This window comes from Pungitius pungitius, chromosome 6 (genome assembly GCF_949316345.1).
Source record: "Pungitius pungitius chromosome 6, fPunPun2.1, whole genome shotgun sequence".
Taxonomy (NCBI): domain Eukaryota; kingdom Metazoa; phylum Chordata; class Actinopteri; order Perciformes; family Gasterosteidae; genus Pungitius; species Pungitius pungitius.
Window position 1 is genome coordinate 17308480 of NC_084905.1, and position 18246 is coordinate 17326725.

General features: G+C 45.0%; 1 protein-coding gene across 2 annotated transcripts in view; it reads right to left on the reverse strand.

The window, feature by feature from the left end:
- Positions 1 to 780: 780 nt before the first annotated feature.
- Positions 781 to 18246, reverse strand: part of LOC119195960 (potassium voltage-gated channel subfamily D member 2-like) — a 29229-nt gene continuing 11763 nt past the window's right edge. Inside the window, exons 3-7 of one of the 2 annotated variants that reach the window (XM_037451313.2) lie at positions 5001 to 5163; positions 4435 to 4533; positions 3351 to 3449; positions 2114 to 2334; positions 781 to 1418 (exon numbers count right to left, since the gene is read on the reverse strand). In XM_037451313.2, coding sequence (XP_037307210.2) covers positions 1241 to 1418; positions 2114 to 2334; positions 3351 to 3449; positions 4435 to 4533; positions 5001 to 5163 — 760 coding nt within the window. In that variant the 3' untranslated portion in view covers positions 781 to 1240. The remainder of the gene's footprint in view (positions 1419 to 2113; positions 2335 to 3350; positions 3450 to 4434; positions 4534 to 5000; positions 5164 to 18246) is intronic. The other variant, XM_037451315.2, reaches the window with a different exon arrangement.

The following is an 18246-nucleotide window of genomic DNA, read 5'->3' on the forward strand; positions in this document are numbered from 1 at the left end:
TCTCATTGTTTTTCCTTCCATCAATCTCAATTTTACTGACAAACCTCCAACAAGAAGACATACTTTTAATAAAACAGAATTCTGCAATGACAGCATGCAAATCCTTAATTCAACCAGTAAACAGACAGAAATAGAATGCCAACAACTGCAAAACCTAAATCTAGAAATAAGAAGAGCCAACTTCAAATGCGTCTGATAAAGTTCTATCTGAGATATTTACAATCTGAAAAATGTACAAAATGGCCCTTAAACACAGTGAAATCTACCAAGTCTCGCGTAATATAATCAATTTTATAATTTAAGGGCAACTCAATGGAATTGATATCCAACATTCTGTCAAAGGGTTTTCCAGGTCCACACTAAGGTTCCAGGTTTAGTATTAGTCAAGTGTCGCAGAGAACATTAACTTATATTTCTACCTTGTTGCCTAACTACCATGTACCCTGTATAGTTCTTAATAGGGATTGTTATTCAATGACAGTGGCTTTCACAAAGACCCATATCGTAATGTAAAAAAAAAAAGTAAGCTAACACAGATTTTGTCATTTTAGATTTTCACTTGCACATTTCACAAACATGTCAGGATGCGTAGTATACTCTACTCATCAAGCGATGATATCAACCAGTTAATGAGTCAGTCAATGAATATTCACAACACTTATCCTTTCCAGTGAATGTATGTATTCTAAATTTACAAGAGTGAGGGGACTATTAGAAAGCAGTTAATTTAGGGGTTTCAAAACAATATATTCATGGTGAGTGAAGTGGATGCTTTTATAATATGTAAGTAGATGATGTAATATTCACATAGATGGCCCTACGTTAATGAATATGTGTGCTTTGTCATCAGAGGCCAACAAGAATGACTCTTTAACATTTGCCTTTCCTCCTTTGAATCAGAAGACAACAAATACAACTACAATATATATTAAAAAATAAAGTTTTTTTTCCTCAGTATTTTTAGGCAACGACGATAACCACGCAATCCCAACGCTTCTTTGCTCTGCTGTGCTTAATGGTGCAAGATCTGCTGGTTTGCTTTTTACTCCCAAGGCAGCTGTCCACATCATTTTAATACCATGCAGAGTTTGACATCAGATGAGATCACTACTTCAAAAACCCCCGATTTCTGCTAATCTTATAATCCCTCTAGATTATGGCAGGTTGATGCTCAGTGGTCCCTCTCCTCAGCATCTGGTGCTTCTTGAGACCAGTTAGCCGATCGAAATAAGCGTGACGTCTACAAGGCAGATACTCGGACAATGTTGCTCTGAGAGTATGCGGTGGTGGTGGTGGAGCCGTGTCCGTCCGATGAGGTCACCACCGGTGCAGACAGGCTGACCATGCAGGGGGTGATGTAAGGTTTGTCACATTTCAAGGGCAACGTCTCCTCGAGTTTGGCGTTCAGGCAGGAGCGGCTGTAAAAGAAAAAACAGGGGGGGATGAAAGAGGGTGAGAGGCCTGACCTTGTGAATCTTTTATACAAAGCCTAAGGAGAGTTCTTTATTCTTTTGCTATACAGTGTGAAAGGAATGATCACTGTATAGCAAAAGGAACGGTATTAACTTGTTGGTGTGTTTCTTTTGGATGCATTTGGATACGTTCGATTTAAAATGGAAAAAATCCTGTTCCATGTGGGAATGTAAAATCCCACACAAGAAAAAACATAACATGTAGAAACATTTCTGTAATACCTTGTGGTATCAAGATACACAGTTTATGTTTTACAGCCTGTATTTGGGCTGTTTTAAGATATTTAGGTTATTTAAAAAGAAATCCTAACCTCATGTTCAAAGACCGCACATGCTTTGAAGTGCCGTTGCTTTATTGATCTCCAAAATGCAAACTTTTCAATAAATAAGAAAAGAAAAAACGAAGACTAAATGACAATCCATTTTTTGATAATCCAACCTAAAAAAACGCTAAACATGTTGATCACGGCTCATTCTCACTGGACAACAACAATTTGTTTTTTTACCTCCTTGTAACTGATGATTATCCTTATGTCTGTGAAGCTGAATCCATCACTTAAGTGACGAATCAATAAAAAAAATCTTTTAATAAGGAATCAGCAGCTTGCATGTGTGTGTGTGTGAGCCTGTAGGGGGACTACCTGTTGGCCACTGGCCTCTCTCTTATCTGTATGGTGCTGAGCTCCTGGTTGTTTGTGCTGGGCAGACTGAAGCTGCTCTTCTTCCGGTGGCGTCGGGAGCAGCACGAGCTGAGGCCGTGGGGGGAAGAGGAAAGCGAGGACCCACAGGACCCCGACTTGTTCATCACAGAGATCTCCATGCAGTTGGCCTGAAACGTCTGCTCGTCCACAAACTCGTGGTTCTGCAGAGGGGGGGGGGGGGGGGGGGGAGAATGGGGGCGGAATTTGGACTCAACGTTGCTCATGAATCACTCTATTACGATGATTGGCTCTGCAAATGAATGAGTGAAGCTGTTTCGCGGTGAGGACTAAACAGACTGAACAGAATCCACAGCAAAGTTGTTCAATAATTGGAAAATGAATCATTAGGGGAATAGAAGTACATTGGCCCAGATGTCCACATTAAGTGCCATCTGCGAAAACATTCACAACCGTTATCCCTGTGACAAATGAGCATGACGAGAAGGTCAGGCGCCATCGGGGGCTTCAGGCCCAGCCAGCAGGGGGCAGAGTGACACCACAGAGGAGCTGGGTCCTCTTTTTAAAAATTTTTTTTGTATTCGTCCCTCTGTCACTCATGCGTCCCGCCATGCATAATGCACACTGTGAGATCCCTAATGTAAATATGTGCGCTGGCATCTGAATGACGTGAAGCCTTTATGGAGCTTTTCCTAGACAGCCATCAAGCCTTTCACAGCAGGGCGTGGGGAGGGGGGGGGGGATTATCTTGTGTGGAGGGACACTGATTTATTGACTGCCATTGTCTCTGTACGGGACTTAGAGCTGCATGTGTAAAACATGTACATCTTTAAATGATAGACCGTGTGAAATGAAGCACGCCTGTTTGTTTGGAGGGAACAATGTTACTGGCTCGTAGAGTCGTGTTATCTTTAGCATGTTGCTAGCGAGGGGACGCAGCATTTCCCAGGCCCATTTACAGCTATTTTTAACTTGTGCTGGATTTAATAAAGAATGTACATGTTAGAGCATGGATGACAAAACCCACTTTGTTCCTTTTTTACAACACGCTGTGAAAGACTGGTACAACTGATAAGCACAGACAGGCGTCATGTTTCATACTAGAGCGGTTTTAATGGTGAGCCGGTTACCAAGACGGTGAGAATGAAAGGTGTCAAAGAGATTGTGTTTCCTTTTCCAGTGGACTTTAAAGCTTTAGAAAGAAAAAAGGGTATCTTACCGTGGTCTTCTCCAGGCAGTGCAGCAGGTGATTGTGTTGGCTCTCAAAAGGAGGGCTGGGGGCCTTTGCCACCAGGGCTTTTCCTGCCTCCTTGGAGGCCTTCGAACACACAAGAGTACAAAAAGAGACAACGGTGTTGATGAGCAAGTTGCGATTCGGGCATCGGCTCAGGTCTCGGGGCAACAGCGAGATCGGGGATGTAGCGGAGAGTACGCAAAGCGCTGAGGGTTTGAAATGCTGATCTGTAGCGCGGCAGCCAATCTACTGAGACCCCCCCGGTGAGGTGTGGATGTGGATGCCTAGAGACACTGGCTGACCCCATCATTTTTCACTGATGAAATTTTGCCATAAACAGTCAAATTAGAGGTAATTTCAGTTCAACAGCAGTGGCACACCTAGACACAGATCGAACAGATCTGCACCAAACACACCACAGGTTTCTGCTTCACGACGACAATGTAACACTTTGATGGAGCTCTGCGCGGCTTCTGGGATGGAAGGTATGGTTGTGTTAGTTTGCACTACCACCGGGATGCTCTGGAAACAACACGCAGAACGCACGGCAGATTGAAAATAAAAAAAAAGACAGAGTTTAGAGGAGATGCAGGCCGAGCAGACGGGCCTCCAAACAGTAAGCCTTTGGCCTTCCTCCTTCCCCTCAAAACCCTGTTGGACAGACATGCAGAGCTTGGTCATGAGTCAGTGTGACACGGTAATGGCTGAGCTCCACCAGAAGGCAAGTGTGCCTGCCCGGGCCCTCCTGCTGTATGGATTGAGAGAGAGAGAGGGAGAGAGAGAGAGAGAGAGAGGGAGAGAGAGGGAGGGATAGTGTTGAGGAAGCATGTCAATGCTGCAGCCCGAGAGGTGTGATGTGTGAGAGAGAGGGCGATCATACTGAAGCACTGGGATGACAGCAGCCCCTATGTCAGAGCATGAGAAGCCCGCCCTCCCCCTCCCTCTCCCTCTCCCCCCCACCAACCCCGTGCGTGGTTGCATCCCCCCCCACAAGCAGAGCGGCATGCAAGCGGCAGCGAGGCCCCCCCCCAGTCAGTTAGCCCCCAAAGCCGCTGCTTGGTCTCGTTACCTCCTCCAGCGAGTCGACCAGGAGCCCATTTTGTTTGTAGCGCATATAGACATTAGTGCCTCGAATCTTCGCGGCGCGGATTCTAGCAAGCCGAGATTTCTGTTTGAACAAACAGACCTCTGTTTTAGCTTTGGAAAGTTTTGTCTGTCACACTAATTGACTCCGTCCTAACCCCCGACAGCCACAGTGCCTGGTCGGGAGAGGACGTGCTTAACCCTACGATTTCTAGGGAATTCTGCCTTCAGCAAACAGTTGTGGGGAAGAAAGCGCACACAATGAAAAAGCTGCTGACACAATCAGTCTGGGGATCATTTTTGTTTAGTCGTTGTCATTCCCTCGCTTATTTCATCGTCCCACTGAAATACACTCAAGGTAGTTGAGCCCATCCAATACACACATACGCAGAAACACAATAAAAGATTAATATACTGGAGGTATAGTGTTTGCCCTGCCATTCTGCTACGTGCGGATAAGACAGGGACGGAGGAAAGAGGCAGATAGAAGCCATATAAAGATAAAGAGGGGGGGGGGAAGGGAGAGATCAGAAGGAGAAAGAGAGTCTGTACCCGCTGGGCTCGGCGTTTCTCCGCCCGCTGGCTTTGGTGGTAGATGCGGCTGAAGTTTGACACTATGACAGGGACGGGCAAGGCGATGACCAGCACCCCACTCAGTGAGCAAATGGACCCAAACACCTTCCCCACGATTGTTTTGGGCACCATGTCGCCATACCTGAAACACATAAAGCACACAACAGTGAGCAGAACGAAAAAAACAAAACAATATGTACTCCTCTGAAAGAGTCGGAGGCTCGTTTCATCATGTTAAATCGTTGTAGGAAGATGTTATTTTTAATAGTCCTGAAATAGTCTGAGTGACCTTGGATTCTTTCACAACTTCAAAAAGCAAGTCACACATTTAAAGTGGCTGTGGAATAAATAGGACTTTTGTGAAGCCTGTTCTTCTTGGCCTACTTTCTACGCGCCTTCCTGATGTTCCTCTTTCAAAACCCTGTTTCATATATAATTACACACCTGCTGGCACCGACGAATGCTTTCACATCACGAACAAATGCGCTACATATCCCCCGTGACCTCTGTTAGCCGCAAACAGCTTGCTAAAGATACGGGGAGTCGTATCACGTCACGTAAAAGAAAAAAGGCAAAAGGGGGAACCATGCCAAACCCTGGAGAAACGGCGGATGTGTGTGTGTGTGGGCCGTGACGGCGAGCCGTTTGTTTGTGTCCTTCTTCTCACATTCAGATGCCTCGAATAGTGAGTGCAGGTACACACCTTTTTTGTTTGGGTTAAAGTGAACCCGCCGCTCTTTGGGAATCGCGCGAGACGCACCGATCTAAACTAGTTTTACAACATACACACATACAAATGTTCATATCCAACGTGGACCGTTGGGCCATACGTCAGACAGGACTGAACCATCGGCATGGAAGAGATGAATGTGCTCGTCTCCTATCAGGCAGTCGGACCCGTCTGGGCTCAAGATAAAGCTAAAGTCAAGCTGTCTTCCCGAAGTCCCTTTGCTTAAACAGTATTTTCATGCAGTTCGTCTGCATTCATCCAGTTCAGCGTTGATTGTGTTGGGTGGTTTATCGTCGCACTCAGGGGTTCTGCTGATTCAAACGGTCATCTTCAGCTTAGTGCAGCGCTATACAGTAGGTCATGTTAATGGCACAGCAGCCGGCTGAGGGGTTATCCTGTCCTGATTGTTTCCAGTAATCCTTTGATGAGGAAACAATATACACACATTAATTCAGCAACCAACAAGGGGACATTTGTGACAATAATGAAAAGTCTTATCAGTTTTTTGACATCTATTTGTTTTTTTAAAATCTTTTTTTTTAAATCTTATTTTACTTTATCTTATTTAATTCTTATATTGCACCAATTCACCAAGTCAAATGTGTAACATATGTGGCAATAAATTCTGATTCTGATTCTGATGGGCTAAACGCCAAAAACATTTGCTTAGACAGCATTTTGTCATTCTGGAGATAATTGTAATTCAACTTTGTGAAACGATAAGGTAACAAACCCAGATTTTTCCGATACACAAACAAATGTAAATTACACATGCAAATCATTTGAAAAAAATAAAATAAACTGCTCAGAAAAATGTTTTCGGAGCACGTATGTGTCTCACCCCGTCTCAGCCCTCTACGTGTCGCGGGGGGACCAGCAAGCCACAGGACTGCAGGGCTGGCGAGATGAACGATCGAGACCCCCCCAATGCGCAAATGACCTGAGAAGACCATTACCTCCCGAGAAGAAGATGAATGCAGGTAGGGGAGCACATCAGCATTGCTCAGCGGCTGTGACAGCGGCGCGTCTCTCAAGTGAGGCGGGGTAATGTGAATGTATCGCTACACGGGAGGTTGACTATTTCATAAATGAAGTTGTCTAATGCCCACGGCCGTCTGCTTGAGTCATTAGCCTCAGGTTTCCATCACGTTGGGCCCAGCGGCCCAGCGGCCTTTTGCAGAGCTTTGGTGGAAGCGAGGCGAACGTGGACATTTTAATATCATGCTTGATGGGACTTCGTGTACAACAGTTTTCTTTTGCGGTTGAGTAAACTCGCCCAGATGTCATTAGTTTTACAGATCATTACAGGTCAGGTCATTTTCCTATGTAAAAGGCCCGACCGAAGGTGTCAATTATAGATTCCGCATGTACTGTTAAAAGCCGATACGGAGATCCACATAAAAAATGCAGGAAAGCTTTCTCTCGTCTAAGCGTTATTGCTCAATTCTGTTTTATTCCAACGACTTAGAACTTCCACAGACTATTTTATTGTTTTGAATGCTGCTGGGTGTGAAAATAAGTCCAATCTATGGGATACTATATATCGAGCTCCTTTCTCTTGGAAGCAAAGTACAGCAGTGGGGCAGGAGGGAAAAAAAAAAGAAAATAAGCAAGCACACTGTGGAGAGAAACTAACAGTGATGGATTGTTCATGTGGTGGAAGCTTGGATACACAAAGCTCTGCCTCCTGGAGGACGGCAGAGGCAGGAATTAGCAGCAGCGAGAGATTAAAGTAATGTTCCTGCTTTGTTCTTGTTGTCTCTCACTACCAGGTACCCGCGATTTCGTTTCCCCGAGCGGACATGGTTGAGACACGAAGACGGATGGCCAAGATCCTTATCCGCCCCGCGGAGGGAGGAGGAGGAGGAATGTCGGAATGACTGAGTATCAATTCCCCAGTTCCAACCACCTGAAACCACACTGCGCTCGCGTCAGCACCGCTCTCTGAGAACAGCGCATTCCGGAGGATTGTTCAACGGCAGGATGACAGCATTGCAGATGAAGCCCAGCATGCCGAGAGAGGGGAGGGACACTGTAGGGGCTGGGGTGTCAGACAAAAGAGGACCGTTTGAACGGCAGTAGAGTGGGACGGATGTCTCCGCGGGTATCGGATAATGGACCAATCAGACATTCACGTGTCCCTGTATAAACCCTGCGTGGTTTTTTTTTGGGACCGTCTGTCAGGGGGTTGCTCAGGGACAGATTCCTGCACGTGACCTCACAGCCACGCGGCATGCGGCGACTCCCAATAAAGCATGGACACGCCTGGATTCAGAAACACACACACACACACACACACACACACACACACACATACAATCAGCCACGAGATTATGCACTTGTTGGTTTCTGTGTGTGTGTGTGTGTGTGTGTGTGTGTGTGTCTGAAACAGCCTTTAATTTGAAATCTAGTTAAACCAACCCCACTTCCTAAAAAAGCAATCTTGCCTCTTGATTGTCTTCCAGGACCCAGTGTCTGAAATCTGACTACCATCTTGTTCGTGGGAAGTGAGAGAATTATTTATAAATAAAATAGAAAAAGATATCCGAATGACGTTACGGACACGTCGTTTGTTTATTTGTCTTCTCAAGGGAAAGAGACGGACTTTATTAAACTGTATTAAATCTTTTTAAGGTGAAATGAATATGAATTCTGATCGTTTTGCAGCACACGTTGCGCAGAAATAAACTAAACTGTCAATGCGGAGTGGAGCCGGCAGGAGAAAGGCAACTCTTAGACCTCATGTTTGAGCACAGGCTTAAGTGTATGATGAAATCACAGAGGCCCCACCAACGCAGGCGCCATCAATTAGGATCCAAGAAGGATTGTGGAAAATCTTTCGCCTTTCGTCACCAGCGGTAAAATCCAATCATCCGCTGGCACCTTCGTCACGGTATTTCTAGCTTCCACTGGGTTTTTAGGGCGAAGCTAACTCGCCTCCTGCAGAAGTGACTGCAGCGTAGGGCGATAATAACTTAAGATATGAATGGCCTCACAGCACTCCATTCCACTGATGAAGGTCAAAGTGTTCAAATGGAGAACCTCTACAGATACGGGAGCTGCTGAACTGTATGGTGCCGTTCCATTAAATCCGTCATGGTAAAGACATTGAATCTCCCCACACCGCTCTTTGATCTACTCCACTTTGAGATTTCAATAAAGGAATTCAAATAATTTGATTAATATATCAAGCATTTTGATTCGTCAGCTGATAAGAATGAAGACGAATCTAAGCACAGGGTCCTATCTCATGTGTGATCTATATCCGTTATTTCATGCCAATAATTGCTGAGGGGCCTGAAATCCGACAAATCTAAGTGTCAAATTAATTTTGATCTCACCTTCTTCCATGAGACTGGTTTTAAATACACATCTCACCCTGCATCTGCTTCGTATTATGTGCAAGCAATTGCCCCAAGGCCTCTGTTGTGGGTGTCGAGTCACTGTGAACTTAATAAGAAATCCTCTTTGACGAGACCGTCATTTGAAAACGCACTTTACTGTGTACAAAAACGTGAAGGTTAACCACTTATTTGTCATACACAGGATTAGCTTCTTTTTAGTTATCATACCAAACCGATGAGATGGGTGAGTTCCCAACATGCTCTCTCCGCTGCGAGTTGCATCAGCATGTCTTTGATAATTCGATGAATGCAGGATTCTCCGTTTTGACCTTGACCGACCGACCCACCCCTCCCCAATCAGCGCTTCCTGAGGCAAATCACCAGCTCGGTTTCACACTTCAATGCTTCCTACTGCACAGACAAGCTCTCCAAACCTGTGGGACCAAATCCTGTCAATTATCTTGAAACTTCGATACTGTCGCTGACTGTTCCAATCAAAAGTTGATAACGACAGAGGAGGAGAGGGGGGGGGGGGCATTAAAACAGCGAGGGGACACGGGGAGAGTGGCAAGGTCGGGGAGTATCGGTTTTCCTTAAAGTGGTGACGGGTCCTGCGGCCGCGCTGCGAAATGCAAAGCGACAGCAGAGGGCCAAAGACTGTCAGAGTGGGCGCAACTTTAAATGTTATCTGAGCCGCCTGACACAGGAGTGGTGAAGTCTTACACACCGGCCAGTCGAGATGTGACGCATGACAAGGAGCGACGCTCCATCGCAATGCAGGTTCTCTGTGGCTTCTCCACAAGGCAGAACCGGCACAATATTCATCTTTGCTGACAGTTAAATAATAGATGTACCAACAAAAAAAAAAAGTAATTTTCCTCCCGATTTCCATCATGCTCACACGACTATGAATCCAGAATCTCAAGAAACGGATGATGCTGCCTACATGTCACAGAGTCACACTAACATGAGTGACAAGGAGAAATACATTTTCTTTTTTTTGTGAAGACCGCAAGATTTATGGAAGTACTGCAGGAGAGGTCTAGAGGGTGGTTATGTCATATTAAGAGCTCTCATAAAGAATGTAGTGTGTAAAAACAAGACGGGGTAGGCTAAATGATCCTTCTTTTCTGTGCCAATGGGCATTGTGGATCTGAAGGGAAGAGTAATGCAGCAAACAGAGAGCGCTGCATTTACAGATCAACGCGGGTATGTGAATGAAGGAAAACTCTGGTGCACCATGAATCTATTTTATTGATGAAGCGAATGTAAATGCCTTTTGTGTTTTGGTCAGCACGTTCACATGTTAAGCACATTCATCCACCTGCACAATGAACAAACCGGTCCTTAACAATGCCAGAGAGACTACATTTCTCAATGCAGTGGCACCGCTACATTATGAAACCACTGCAATGCAAACCTTGTGGGAAATACACCTCAAACAGAAGTACAATAAATGAACATGATCTCAAACACGATCCCCCAACACACCACGCATCGTCCCTGATGTTCAGCGCTGCGACCCGGCAGCACGACACCCAGAGCGCCAAACCTCTCTCGGCTTTGGACACCAACGACTGATGGGATTAAGAGTGTGTGGGCCGATAGGACTCTGCTCTGATGCTATCCCTCAGATACACATCATTAGAAAAGGGGGGAATCCCACGTGCGCCGGGATTAGCCTGCTGAATTTTTGCTGCAGGTGATAAGGCAAAGAAGAAGAAGAAGAGGCTGGCAGAACTACACGACGTAATGGCGAGATAGGAAAGCAGAGATAGGAGGGAGCCACAAGACCGCACTGCCTGCTGTAATACGTGTTGTAGGGAGAGAAAAAAAGCACAGCACTCAAGTATGAGTAACTGCGAACAATGGCTACCGGGAAGGACAACTTTTAGACAGGTGAACATCGTCACATCTGCACACGCTGCGTTTCCCCCGACTGCATGGTGAAAATGCGGTATGGTCGAATTGCGGCGGCAGGAGTGAGAGATGTGTTTTTCTTGCTTTTTCCGAAAGCCTCCTGAGATCCGTTCTCCTGCAGGTCTGCGAGAGGCGATGGGTACAGCTGAAGGTTAGTACGTGAAGTTCAAGGGGAACAGCCGTAGCGCGCGCGCAGCTGAATGCCAGTGGGCGTTAATGCATTGTAAATGAAGACTTTGTGATGCGCCGGTGTCAATGTGGCTTTGATCTTTCGACTGAAGGTTCACCGTGGAGACTCTACACGGAACCAATGAAGCCCGGTGAAATTCCTCTTCTTTTTTTTTCTCTTCTTCTTCCATAACCGGGCAGACACAGATAAACCATATAGAATAATCCCCCACGTATATATAGCTCCGGCAAAGGCACCTCATCTCTGCCTCGCTCACATATCAAACATGTATTCCCCCAGCACTCAAAATCCCAGCTTAACCCTCACCCCTGCGAAACCGGGCGGCTAGTTATCATTGCGGCTTTGACATTAGCATGCACGCCCCTCTCCCCATTTGGGAGATCGTCTTAAGAGTCGGGGATGATAAAAAAGCTTTCCTCTCTGCCGCTCTTCCACTGCTGACTTTGACTCACCCTTCCTCTGACTGGACCTGCCTGCCTCAAACTATGAGATGGAGATGGAACACTCAGTCCTCTCTTTCGTTTTCTGCTCTTTTTCTATTACCGTGCAGTGTAGTAACACGGCCCCTGCATGACATTTTTCCTTTTTTTCGGCTCTTCTTCGGTCTACACCTGCTGAAACTTGAGGAAACCACTGCTGCCTCATGCAAGAAAGTAGACCCGTTCCACTGCCACTGTGCGTCACCTCTAACTTCCTCCTGGTCATGATTACAACCAATTCCTTACGGCAATTTCTTTTCATTACAAGATGAATGGCTTATCTGTATAAATAGAGGTTTTACGTGTCCACACGGGCCCATAAAAATAGCGTGCTATCCTGCAAACAGCAAATGTGAGATAATAATATGTATCAGGGGAGGTGTGCAGGAAGCACACAGTCACGGCATGATGAAAGTAGGTAAACCGAGTCAAACCCTGCCAAAAGTGTTATTTGTCATTCCGTGTTTAGATTTCCGCCCATCTTCGTCACGATACTTCATGAAGCCAGGGGCTAAAATGATTTCCCCTCAAAGTCAGTATCATACTTTTGATAATGCAATTACACTGCCTTTTTGGCTGAACGGGGAGGGCAGAAGGAACATGAAAGAGGGGTTGGAAGCACGAAGGGGCGACACGGCTTTGGATTATGAGAGAACGTGATAATAAAATGAAATCATCAGACACTCAAGTGATTATGCTAATGCACTCATTCAGTATTCATCGAAGGTTAATCTGCATGTGGGCGGGAGTGGTGGCATTTTCTTGAACATTAAAGGCTTTGATCAAGCAAGATTCCTCAACTTTTGGCGAAGGCTCGAGATACGGTTAAAGGTGAAAATGCAAAAAGGTCTAAACAGGTATCAGCTAAGTTGTCATTGTGTTGTATTCTTTTATTAAACAATTCCTCTTGACAAAGAGACAATGGGCCCAAAACAGGTGCATACTGTCCATGCGGACCTTTGCAAATGGTCAACTAGTATTGACCAGGTGAGATTCCAAAAGCCACCACAAGGACCTTCGTGGGGTGTTCCGGCGATGGAGAAAAAGGATAAAACGGTGAAGGTCCGGCGGATTAGCGCCTCTGTGTTGGAGAAGAGAACCGGTCCAGGAGCCTCATTACACGGACAGCAGATTAGTGCTCCGCGTCGCACCAGAGCAGACGGTGCGAGATTAACTTTGATGTGCGATTCCACCCAAGAGCAGCCGCTGAATGTCGGCTCCCTCCTCCAAATGGGCTCTTAACTCCGAGTTTGCAGCGTGTGATTCCGTGAGTTGCAGTATCCAAAAAATCAGCACTTTAAACGGTGGGAGAACAGACCCACCAGATTTCAGGCTCAGTGAAATTTTGCCTTTGGTGATATTACACCTGAAATGTGTGAGCTTTTACTGATTGCTTTTGGTATCAATAAATCTGATGGGCTCTCCGCCATTTTTTCAAATGAAAGTTATTTTTCCCCAAAGTGGAGAGTGTTGAGCTTGTAAAAAAGAATGGATGTCAGCTATCAGAGTGCCGTCAGGGTCATCTGCGCTTTGAGTCTTCAAATGTAAAGCATAACGCCTCAGCTACAAACTAAGTGTAGAGTTTGAAAGAAGGTACTTAACAGTCAGGGAGGGTTTAGTGAAAGAAGCTTTTGAGAAGAAAAAAAAGGAAATCTAAGCCTCATTTTCCTTTTTGACAACTTTATTTTTAAATTGTCTCTCACATGCCCAAATGTTATAGAAATGCGGTTAAAAAAAGCTAGAATAAAGATTTGCTCTATCTACTATCTTCAATGTACATGTAAATATAAAAGAAATAATTGAAAGTGCCCATCAAACCTAAAGTTGGATGTCTTGACCAACAGTTCAAAACAGACGGGTTATTTAATTGCCAATTATAGAAGACAAAGAAAAGCAGCACTTTTTTTAATTTGAGAAAGTAGAACCTGTGAATACGATGAAAACTGTGCCCTGAGGTCAGCAGATCCATGTCTAAGACAAATGAGCAAACACCTTGCGGTGATGGAGACAAACGAGCGAGTCAGTTGGCTTTAAATTGGGATTGCCGGTCAAACCACAATTCTAAACCACAACATCTAAGTCAAGAATTGATTGATTGACTGACAATCATTCTGCAGTCTATGGTCGGATCAATATAACTGTAAAATATTTTTAAAAGTACTGCTCAGACCAAATCAATTTCTAGACTTTGGAAGAAAGGAGAGAGTTTAATTAATGCATATTGGGGGTAAATGATCGATTTCTTTTTGCTCAACATCTGAAAATCTTTTATTTAGATTCTGTTTGCTTTGCATCTTTAAATTGTCGACATCAGCTTTTTACGTCCAACACCTGCGGGCCCTTATCTTCCCTCATGCCCGCCTGTACATGCATAATGCTGCATAGTCATGCCTCATGTGGGATAACGCAAGTAAATATGAGCCCGATGCGCGACTCGCCTCTGAGTGTCTTTGAAACAAACATCAATGTACGAATTGTTCCTTTGAACTGCAAGTTCAAAGGAACATTTCAAACTCTTCCAGGGGAAGTTGAGCGCGAAAAAGCGGATGTTGGGATGAGACAGAAGGCGCGGCGGAGCGTAAAGACGCGCCGAGCGGGCCTTTCCGAGGGAGAGTGTGGACAGCAGCCAGGCCGGGGACAGCAGCGAGCCCAGATAACAGCGAGTATAGGAACCTGGCGGAGGAACCTGCGGGGGAAGTATCGGGAGGAGCTACATCTCTTCTAACAGCTGCCGACTGCCCCCCCCCGGGGGGAGGGCCCGAGCCCGAGCTGCTAAGCTGCAGCTCGTATCCACCATCTCCCCCCCAACCCGCACCGCGCTTCGTTGTGCGCATTGGGGACATCATTACTTTTTCTCATTTGCCTCTCCACGAGACTTCTCCTGTCAAATAAAAAAAAAAGAAAAAAGAAATAAAAAAAAAAGGTGACGTGAAAAATAACAGCTCGGGGCGACGGGTGGAAACAACGACGACGCTGACCGAAAGGTCACTTTACCCATGGAAATTGGCCTCGCATTCACACAGTATCAGTCATCAAGGAGTTTAGGGCCTGTCTGCTATCGCGGCGGAGGGAGGGGGGGCGGGGCGAGGGAGGGAGGGGGGGGGGGCGGGCGGTGGCTGAAGCCTGAATTAAACTGACCCTGGGCCAGCGCGAGAAAGTGAGAGTACTTAATGTCACAACTCCCCATTATTTTTAACTTCGGCGTCACGGCAGAGGACAGATGAAAAATGATGTTGCGGGCGGCGCAGCTTTTGGCTCCAGCAGAGACGGCGCATCTCAATGTGCCGTTAACAATCGTGACCGAATTAAGGTTATTCGTTTTAATCAAACCACGGCGCGCCCTCCCTCCCACTATCCCATGGGGTTGCTATATTTAAGCACTTTTTCATTTTCTTCTTCTTTTTTTTTTTTTTTCTTTTGGCTGATGGCAAGGCAAATTGCTTTGTGGGACGTCTGCCCTTGAAGAATCAGACAACAGAAGGAGATATTTTTACATACTGTAGATGTGGAGTGAGAGCAAGCTGTATCAAATTGACTCTGTAGTGTTACAGACTCGTCTTTTTTTGTTCATTTAATATGTTTCCCCTCCAAAACAGAAACGCTGTTGGTTTTGTACCTGTACTCTAAGATTAGCGTGTGTCTCCTGCGGGGAGGGAGAACGAGTCGGAGCGTTTGCCTCCCATCTCTCCCATTCATTTGCCCAATTTCTAATTGGACTACTCCATCTGTTTAGGGTCTACAAGTTGTCTTCCGGGGACGCTACGGCTAAAAACATCCAATCAAACGCGCAAAGTGCGTCAGGGACGGTCTTCTTGGAGCTCTGCCATACCACAAACTGAAAGAGTAGTGTGTGTGTAGGCATGTGTGTGTGTGTGTGTGTGTGTGTCCCTGTGTGTGGGGATGTACGGTGTTATCAGATGTCCAGCGATGTAAAAAAAAGAGAAGAACCCTGATTTGAAGCTGGCTTGGGAGACGAAATCTGCCACGCAGCAGATCAGTCGGTAGTGAGTGACACAGTTTAATACGAATTATTTCAGGAGATCACAATGCATGATAAGTGCCCGAAATGCAGTGCCAGTCGTATCGACTGGATGTCAAATGTACAATCTGATAAATGTTTCTCCGATGCAGTCACACATTTTTTAAATCCTGAAAAATGGCCGACATTTTTGGATTTTCTTCCAATTCCTCCTTGCAAATTCTTAATGATAAGAGAAATTGTATCCCATGTGCTCGTTACTCTTTACATCCCATTGACTAGGAGTTGAACACTCAGGAGCGAGCGGTGGGATGTGTGACAGTGTATTTGTGGTGATGTTTGCAGCCCATTAACTTTGATGGATGCCATTTTGCAGAGACCAGGATTGGAGTTGGAACGGCGGAAACACATCTCGTCTCCTTGTCACCAACATGTGTAAAAGTGTGGAGAAGATCCTCGCCGTGTAAAACCAAAGCCCGTGCAGGATTCTTTCTTTTTGCATCTGAATGAGACCACTTCACCTTTGGAGGTAATTCAATGTCACACTAGACGTTGGATTTGTCTCCCGAGATCAACGGGCATGACTTCCATGTGACTTCCATGTGACTTCCATGTGACTTCCATGTGACGGCAAGGACCCGAGGATGGCATGCTAACAGCGTCTGCATCACTCGGCGTGTTCTTCACTGCACGTGAGAGCATGTCTGCATGCGCAGGTAAATGGAACCAAAAAATGGACCCGGAATAGCTTGCAGTCAATGGCGTTGCGCTAACTGTCTGAGCCACTTTCTTCTCTATCCAACCCACTCGCTTGCCTTTCAGCCAAAATATGTGGCTTAGTCAAAATGAGACGCACTCCATTTGTCTGTGGCCGTTATGTAAAGATAAGGCCATGCATGGCAGAAATCTAAGTCTAAAGCTCCTCCACAGGGATTATGGACAATTGGCTAAGGGGAAAAATACAAATAATAATCATCTGTTTACGGTTTTTGCACTAATACCTTGAAAAAGAAGCGAAAATCCCCGGATGGAAACGCAATCCTTGAGCATTTGGATACTCCTGAGGAGAATGCCTTTGGAAAGATGCACAGGCAGGAAATCCTTTAGGTGGGAGCAGAACCCACACTTCAATAAGAACTGGGCAAACGTATTGATCCACAAACAACTATTGTCCATTCCATTCAGAATTCAAGCATTAAATTGTTGCCATTGTTTTTTCAAGTAAATGAAATCCAAACATTGCAGTTTTGGACGGCATCGATGGGATCGGATTAGGATTTGTCCTTTTAATGCTTCATAATGTTTACCTGGTCTGGCATTTGTTAGTTGGTTGCTTAACTTATTTTTTATAAAGGGGTCGGAGGATCTGGTCAATGGTAGAAGAAGTATTACTCAATGTAAATACACATTCAAATAGTTAATTATAACTTTCGCTCAGTCAAATGTATTTTAAAATATGAAATTATCAATAATTCTGAAGATCCCCTTTCAAATTTGTATCATTATCATTTTAACATATTTTGGTTAATGTGAGGATAATTATAACTGCGAAAACACTTATTCTGTCAAATCTATACCCCTAAAACATGCTGATTTTAGCAGCTATAATGTTCACCATATGTTCACAGTGTAATGTGTTGTCATGTAAATATCTCCTGATTAGTATTAAATACATATTATACCTTGAGAGGATGGGGACGTCATTAGTAGGCTACAGCAGTTATGTGATCACACACCGAAGAATTGGACAAATTGGAGTTTTCCGACCCGTCGATGGCACCGGATGAAAGATATTTGAATCCTCAGTAGATAAAAAGGGGCACTGAGTTCAGGGTCCGTTTCAGAGAGCACATCTCACTGAATCCGAGCCAAAGCCGGAGCTCTGAGTTGACTCACCCGGAGAAAAACTCTGAAACTTCTGACCTTTTTGGCGACAGAACAGCTGATCTGGGTTTGTTCAATTGACTCTTGACTTTGTTCGATCATTAAGCCTGTGCAAGATGAATTAACAAAGCCATCATCAGTGGCGCGCGTGATACCATGATTCACCATGGCAACAGATGTACAAACGTCGTAGCCGCAGTGGATGCGGAGACAATGATGCATTTTAGATATTTATGGATGATGCAATGTATCTTTAGAAATAAAATAAAAAGAATGAGAGCGTGGAAAAGTGTAAAAAACAATAAGGTTTTGTTCTGTGCTGACTGGGTATAAGGCTGTAGCCTGAATTACATTTTAAATATATTTGTTCAGCTTTAATCTGACAGGGCCAAACACAGGAGACGCAACAGAAGATGAAAAGATTTAAAAAAGACAAATATCAATAGACATAAAAGATCTGACACAATCTGATGTATGGGGGGTGATTGAAAGGTTGAAATGCCAAAGATTTTCAACCTAGAAATCTATTTGGCTTTGTTTCAGCTTTTTCAGTTGCTCTATTGCAGCTACTTCAACGAATTTTAAACACGAGCACTGAAATGCTGTTGAAACTCATTCCGACATTACTCACCCTATTTAACAACTCACTTTCATGCTATTTTGCTGCGGCATCACGTCCTGCTAACTCCAAAATATTTA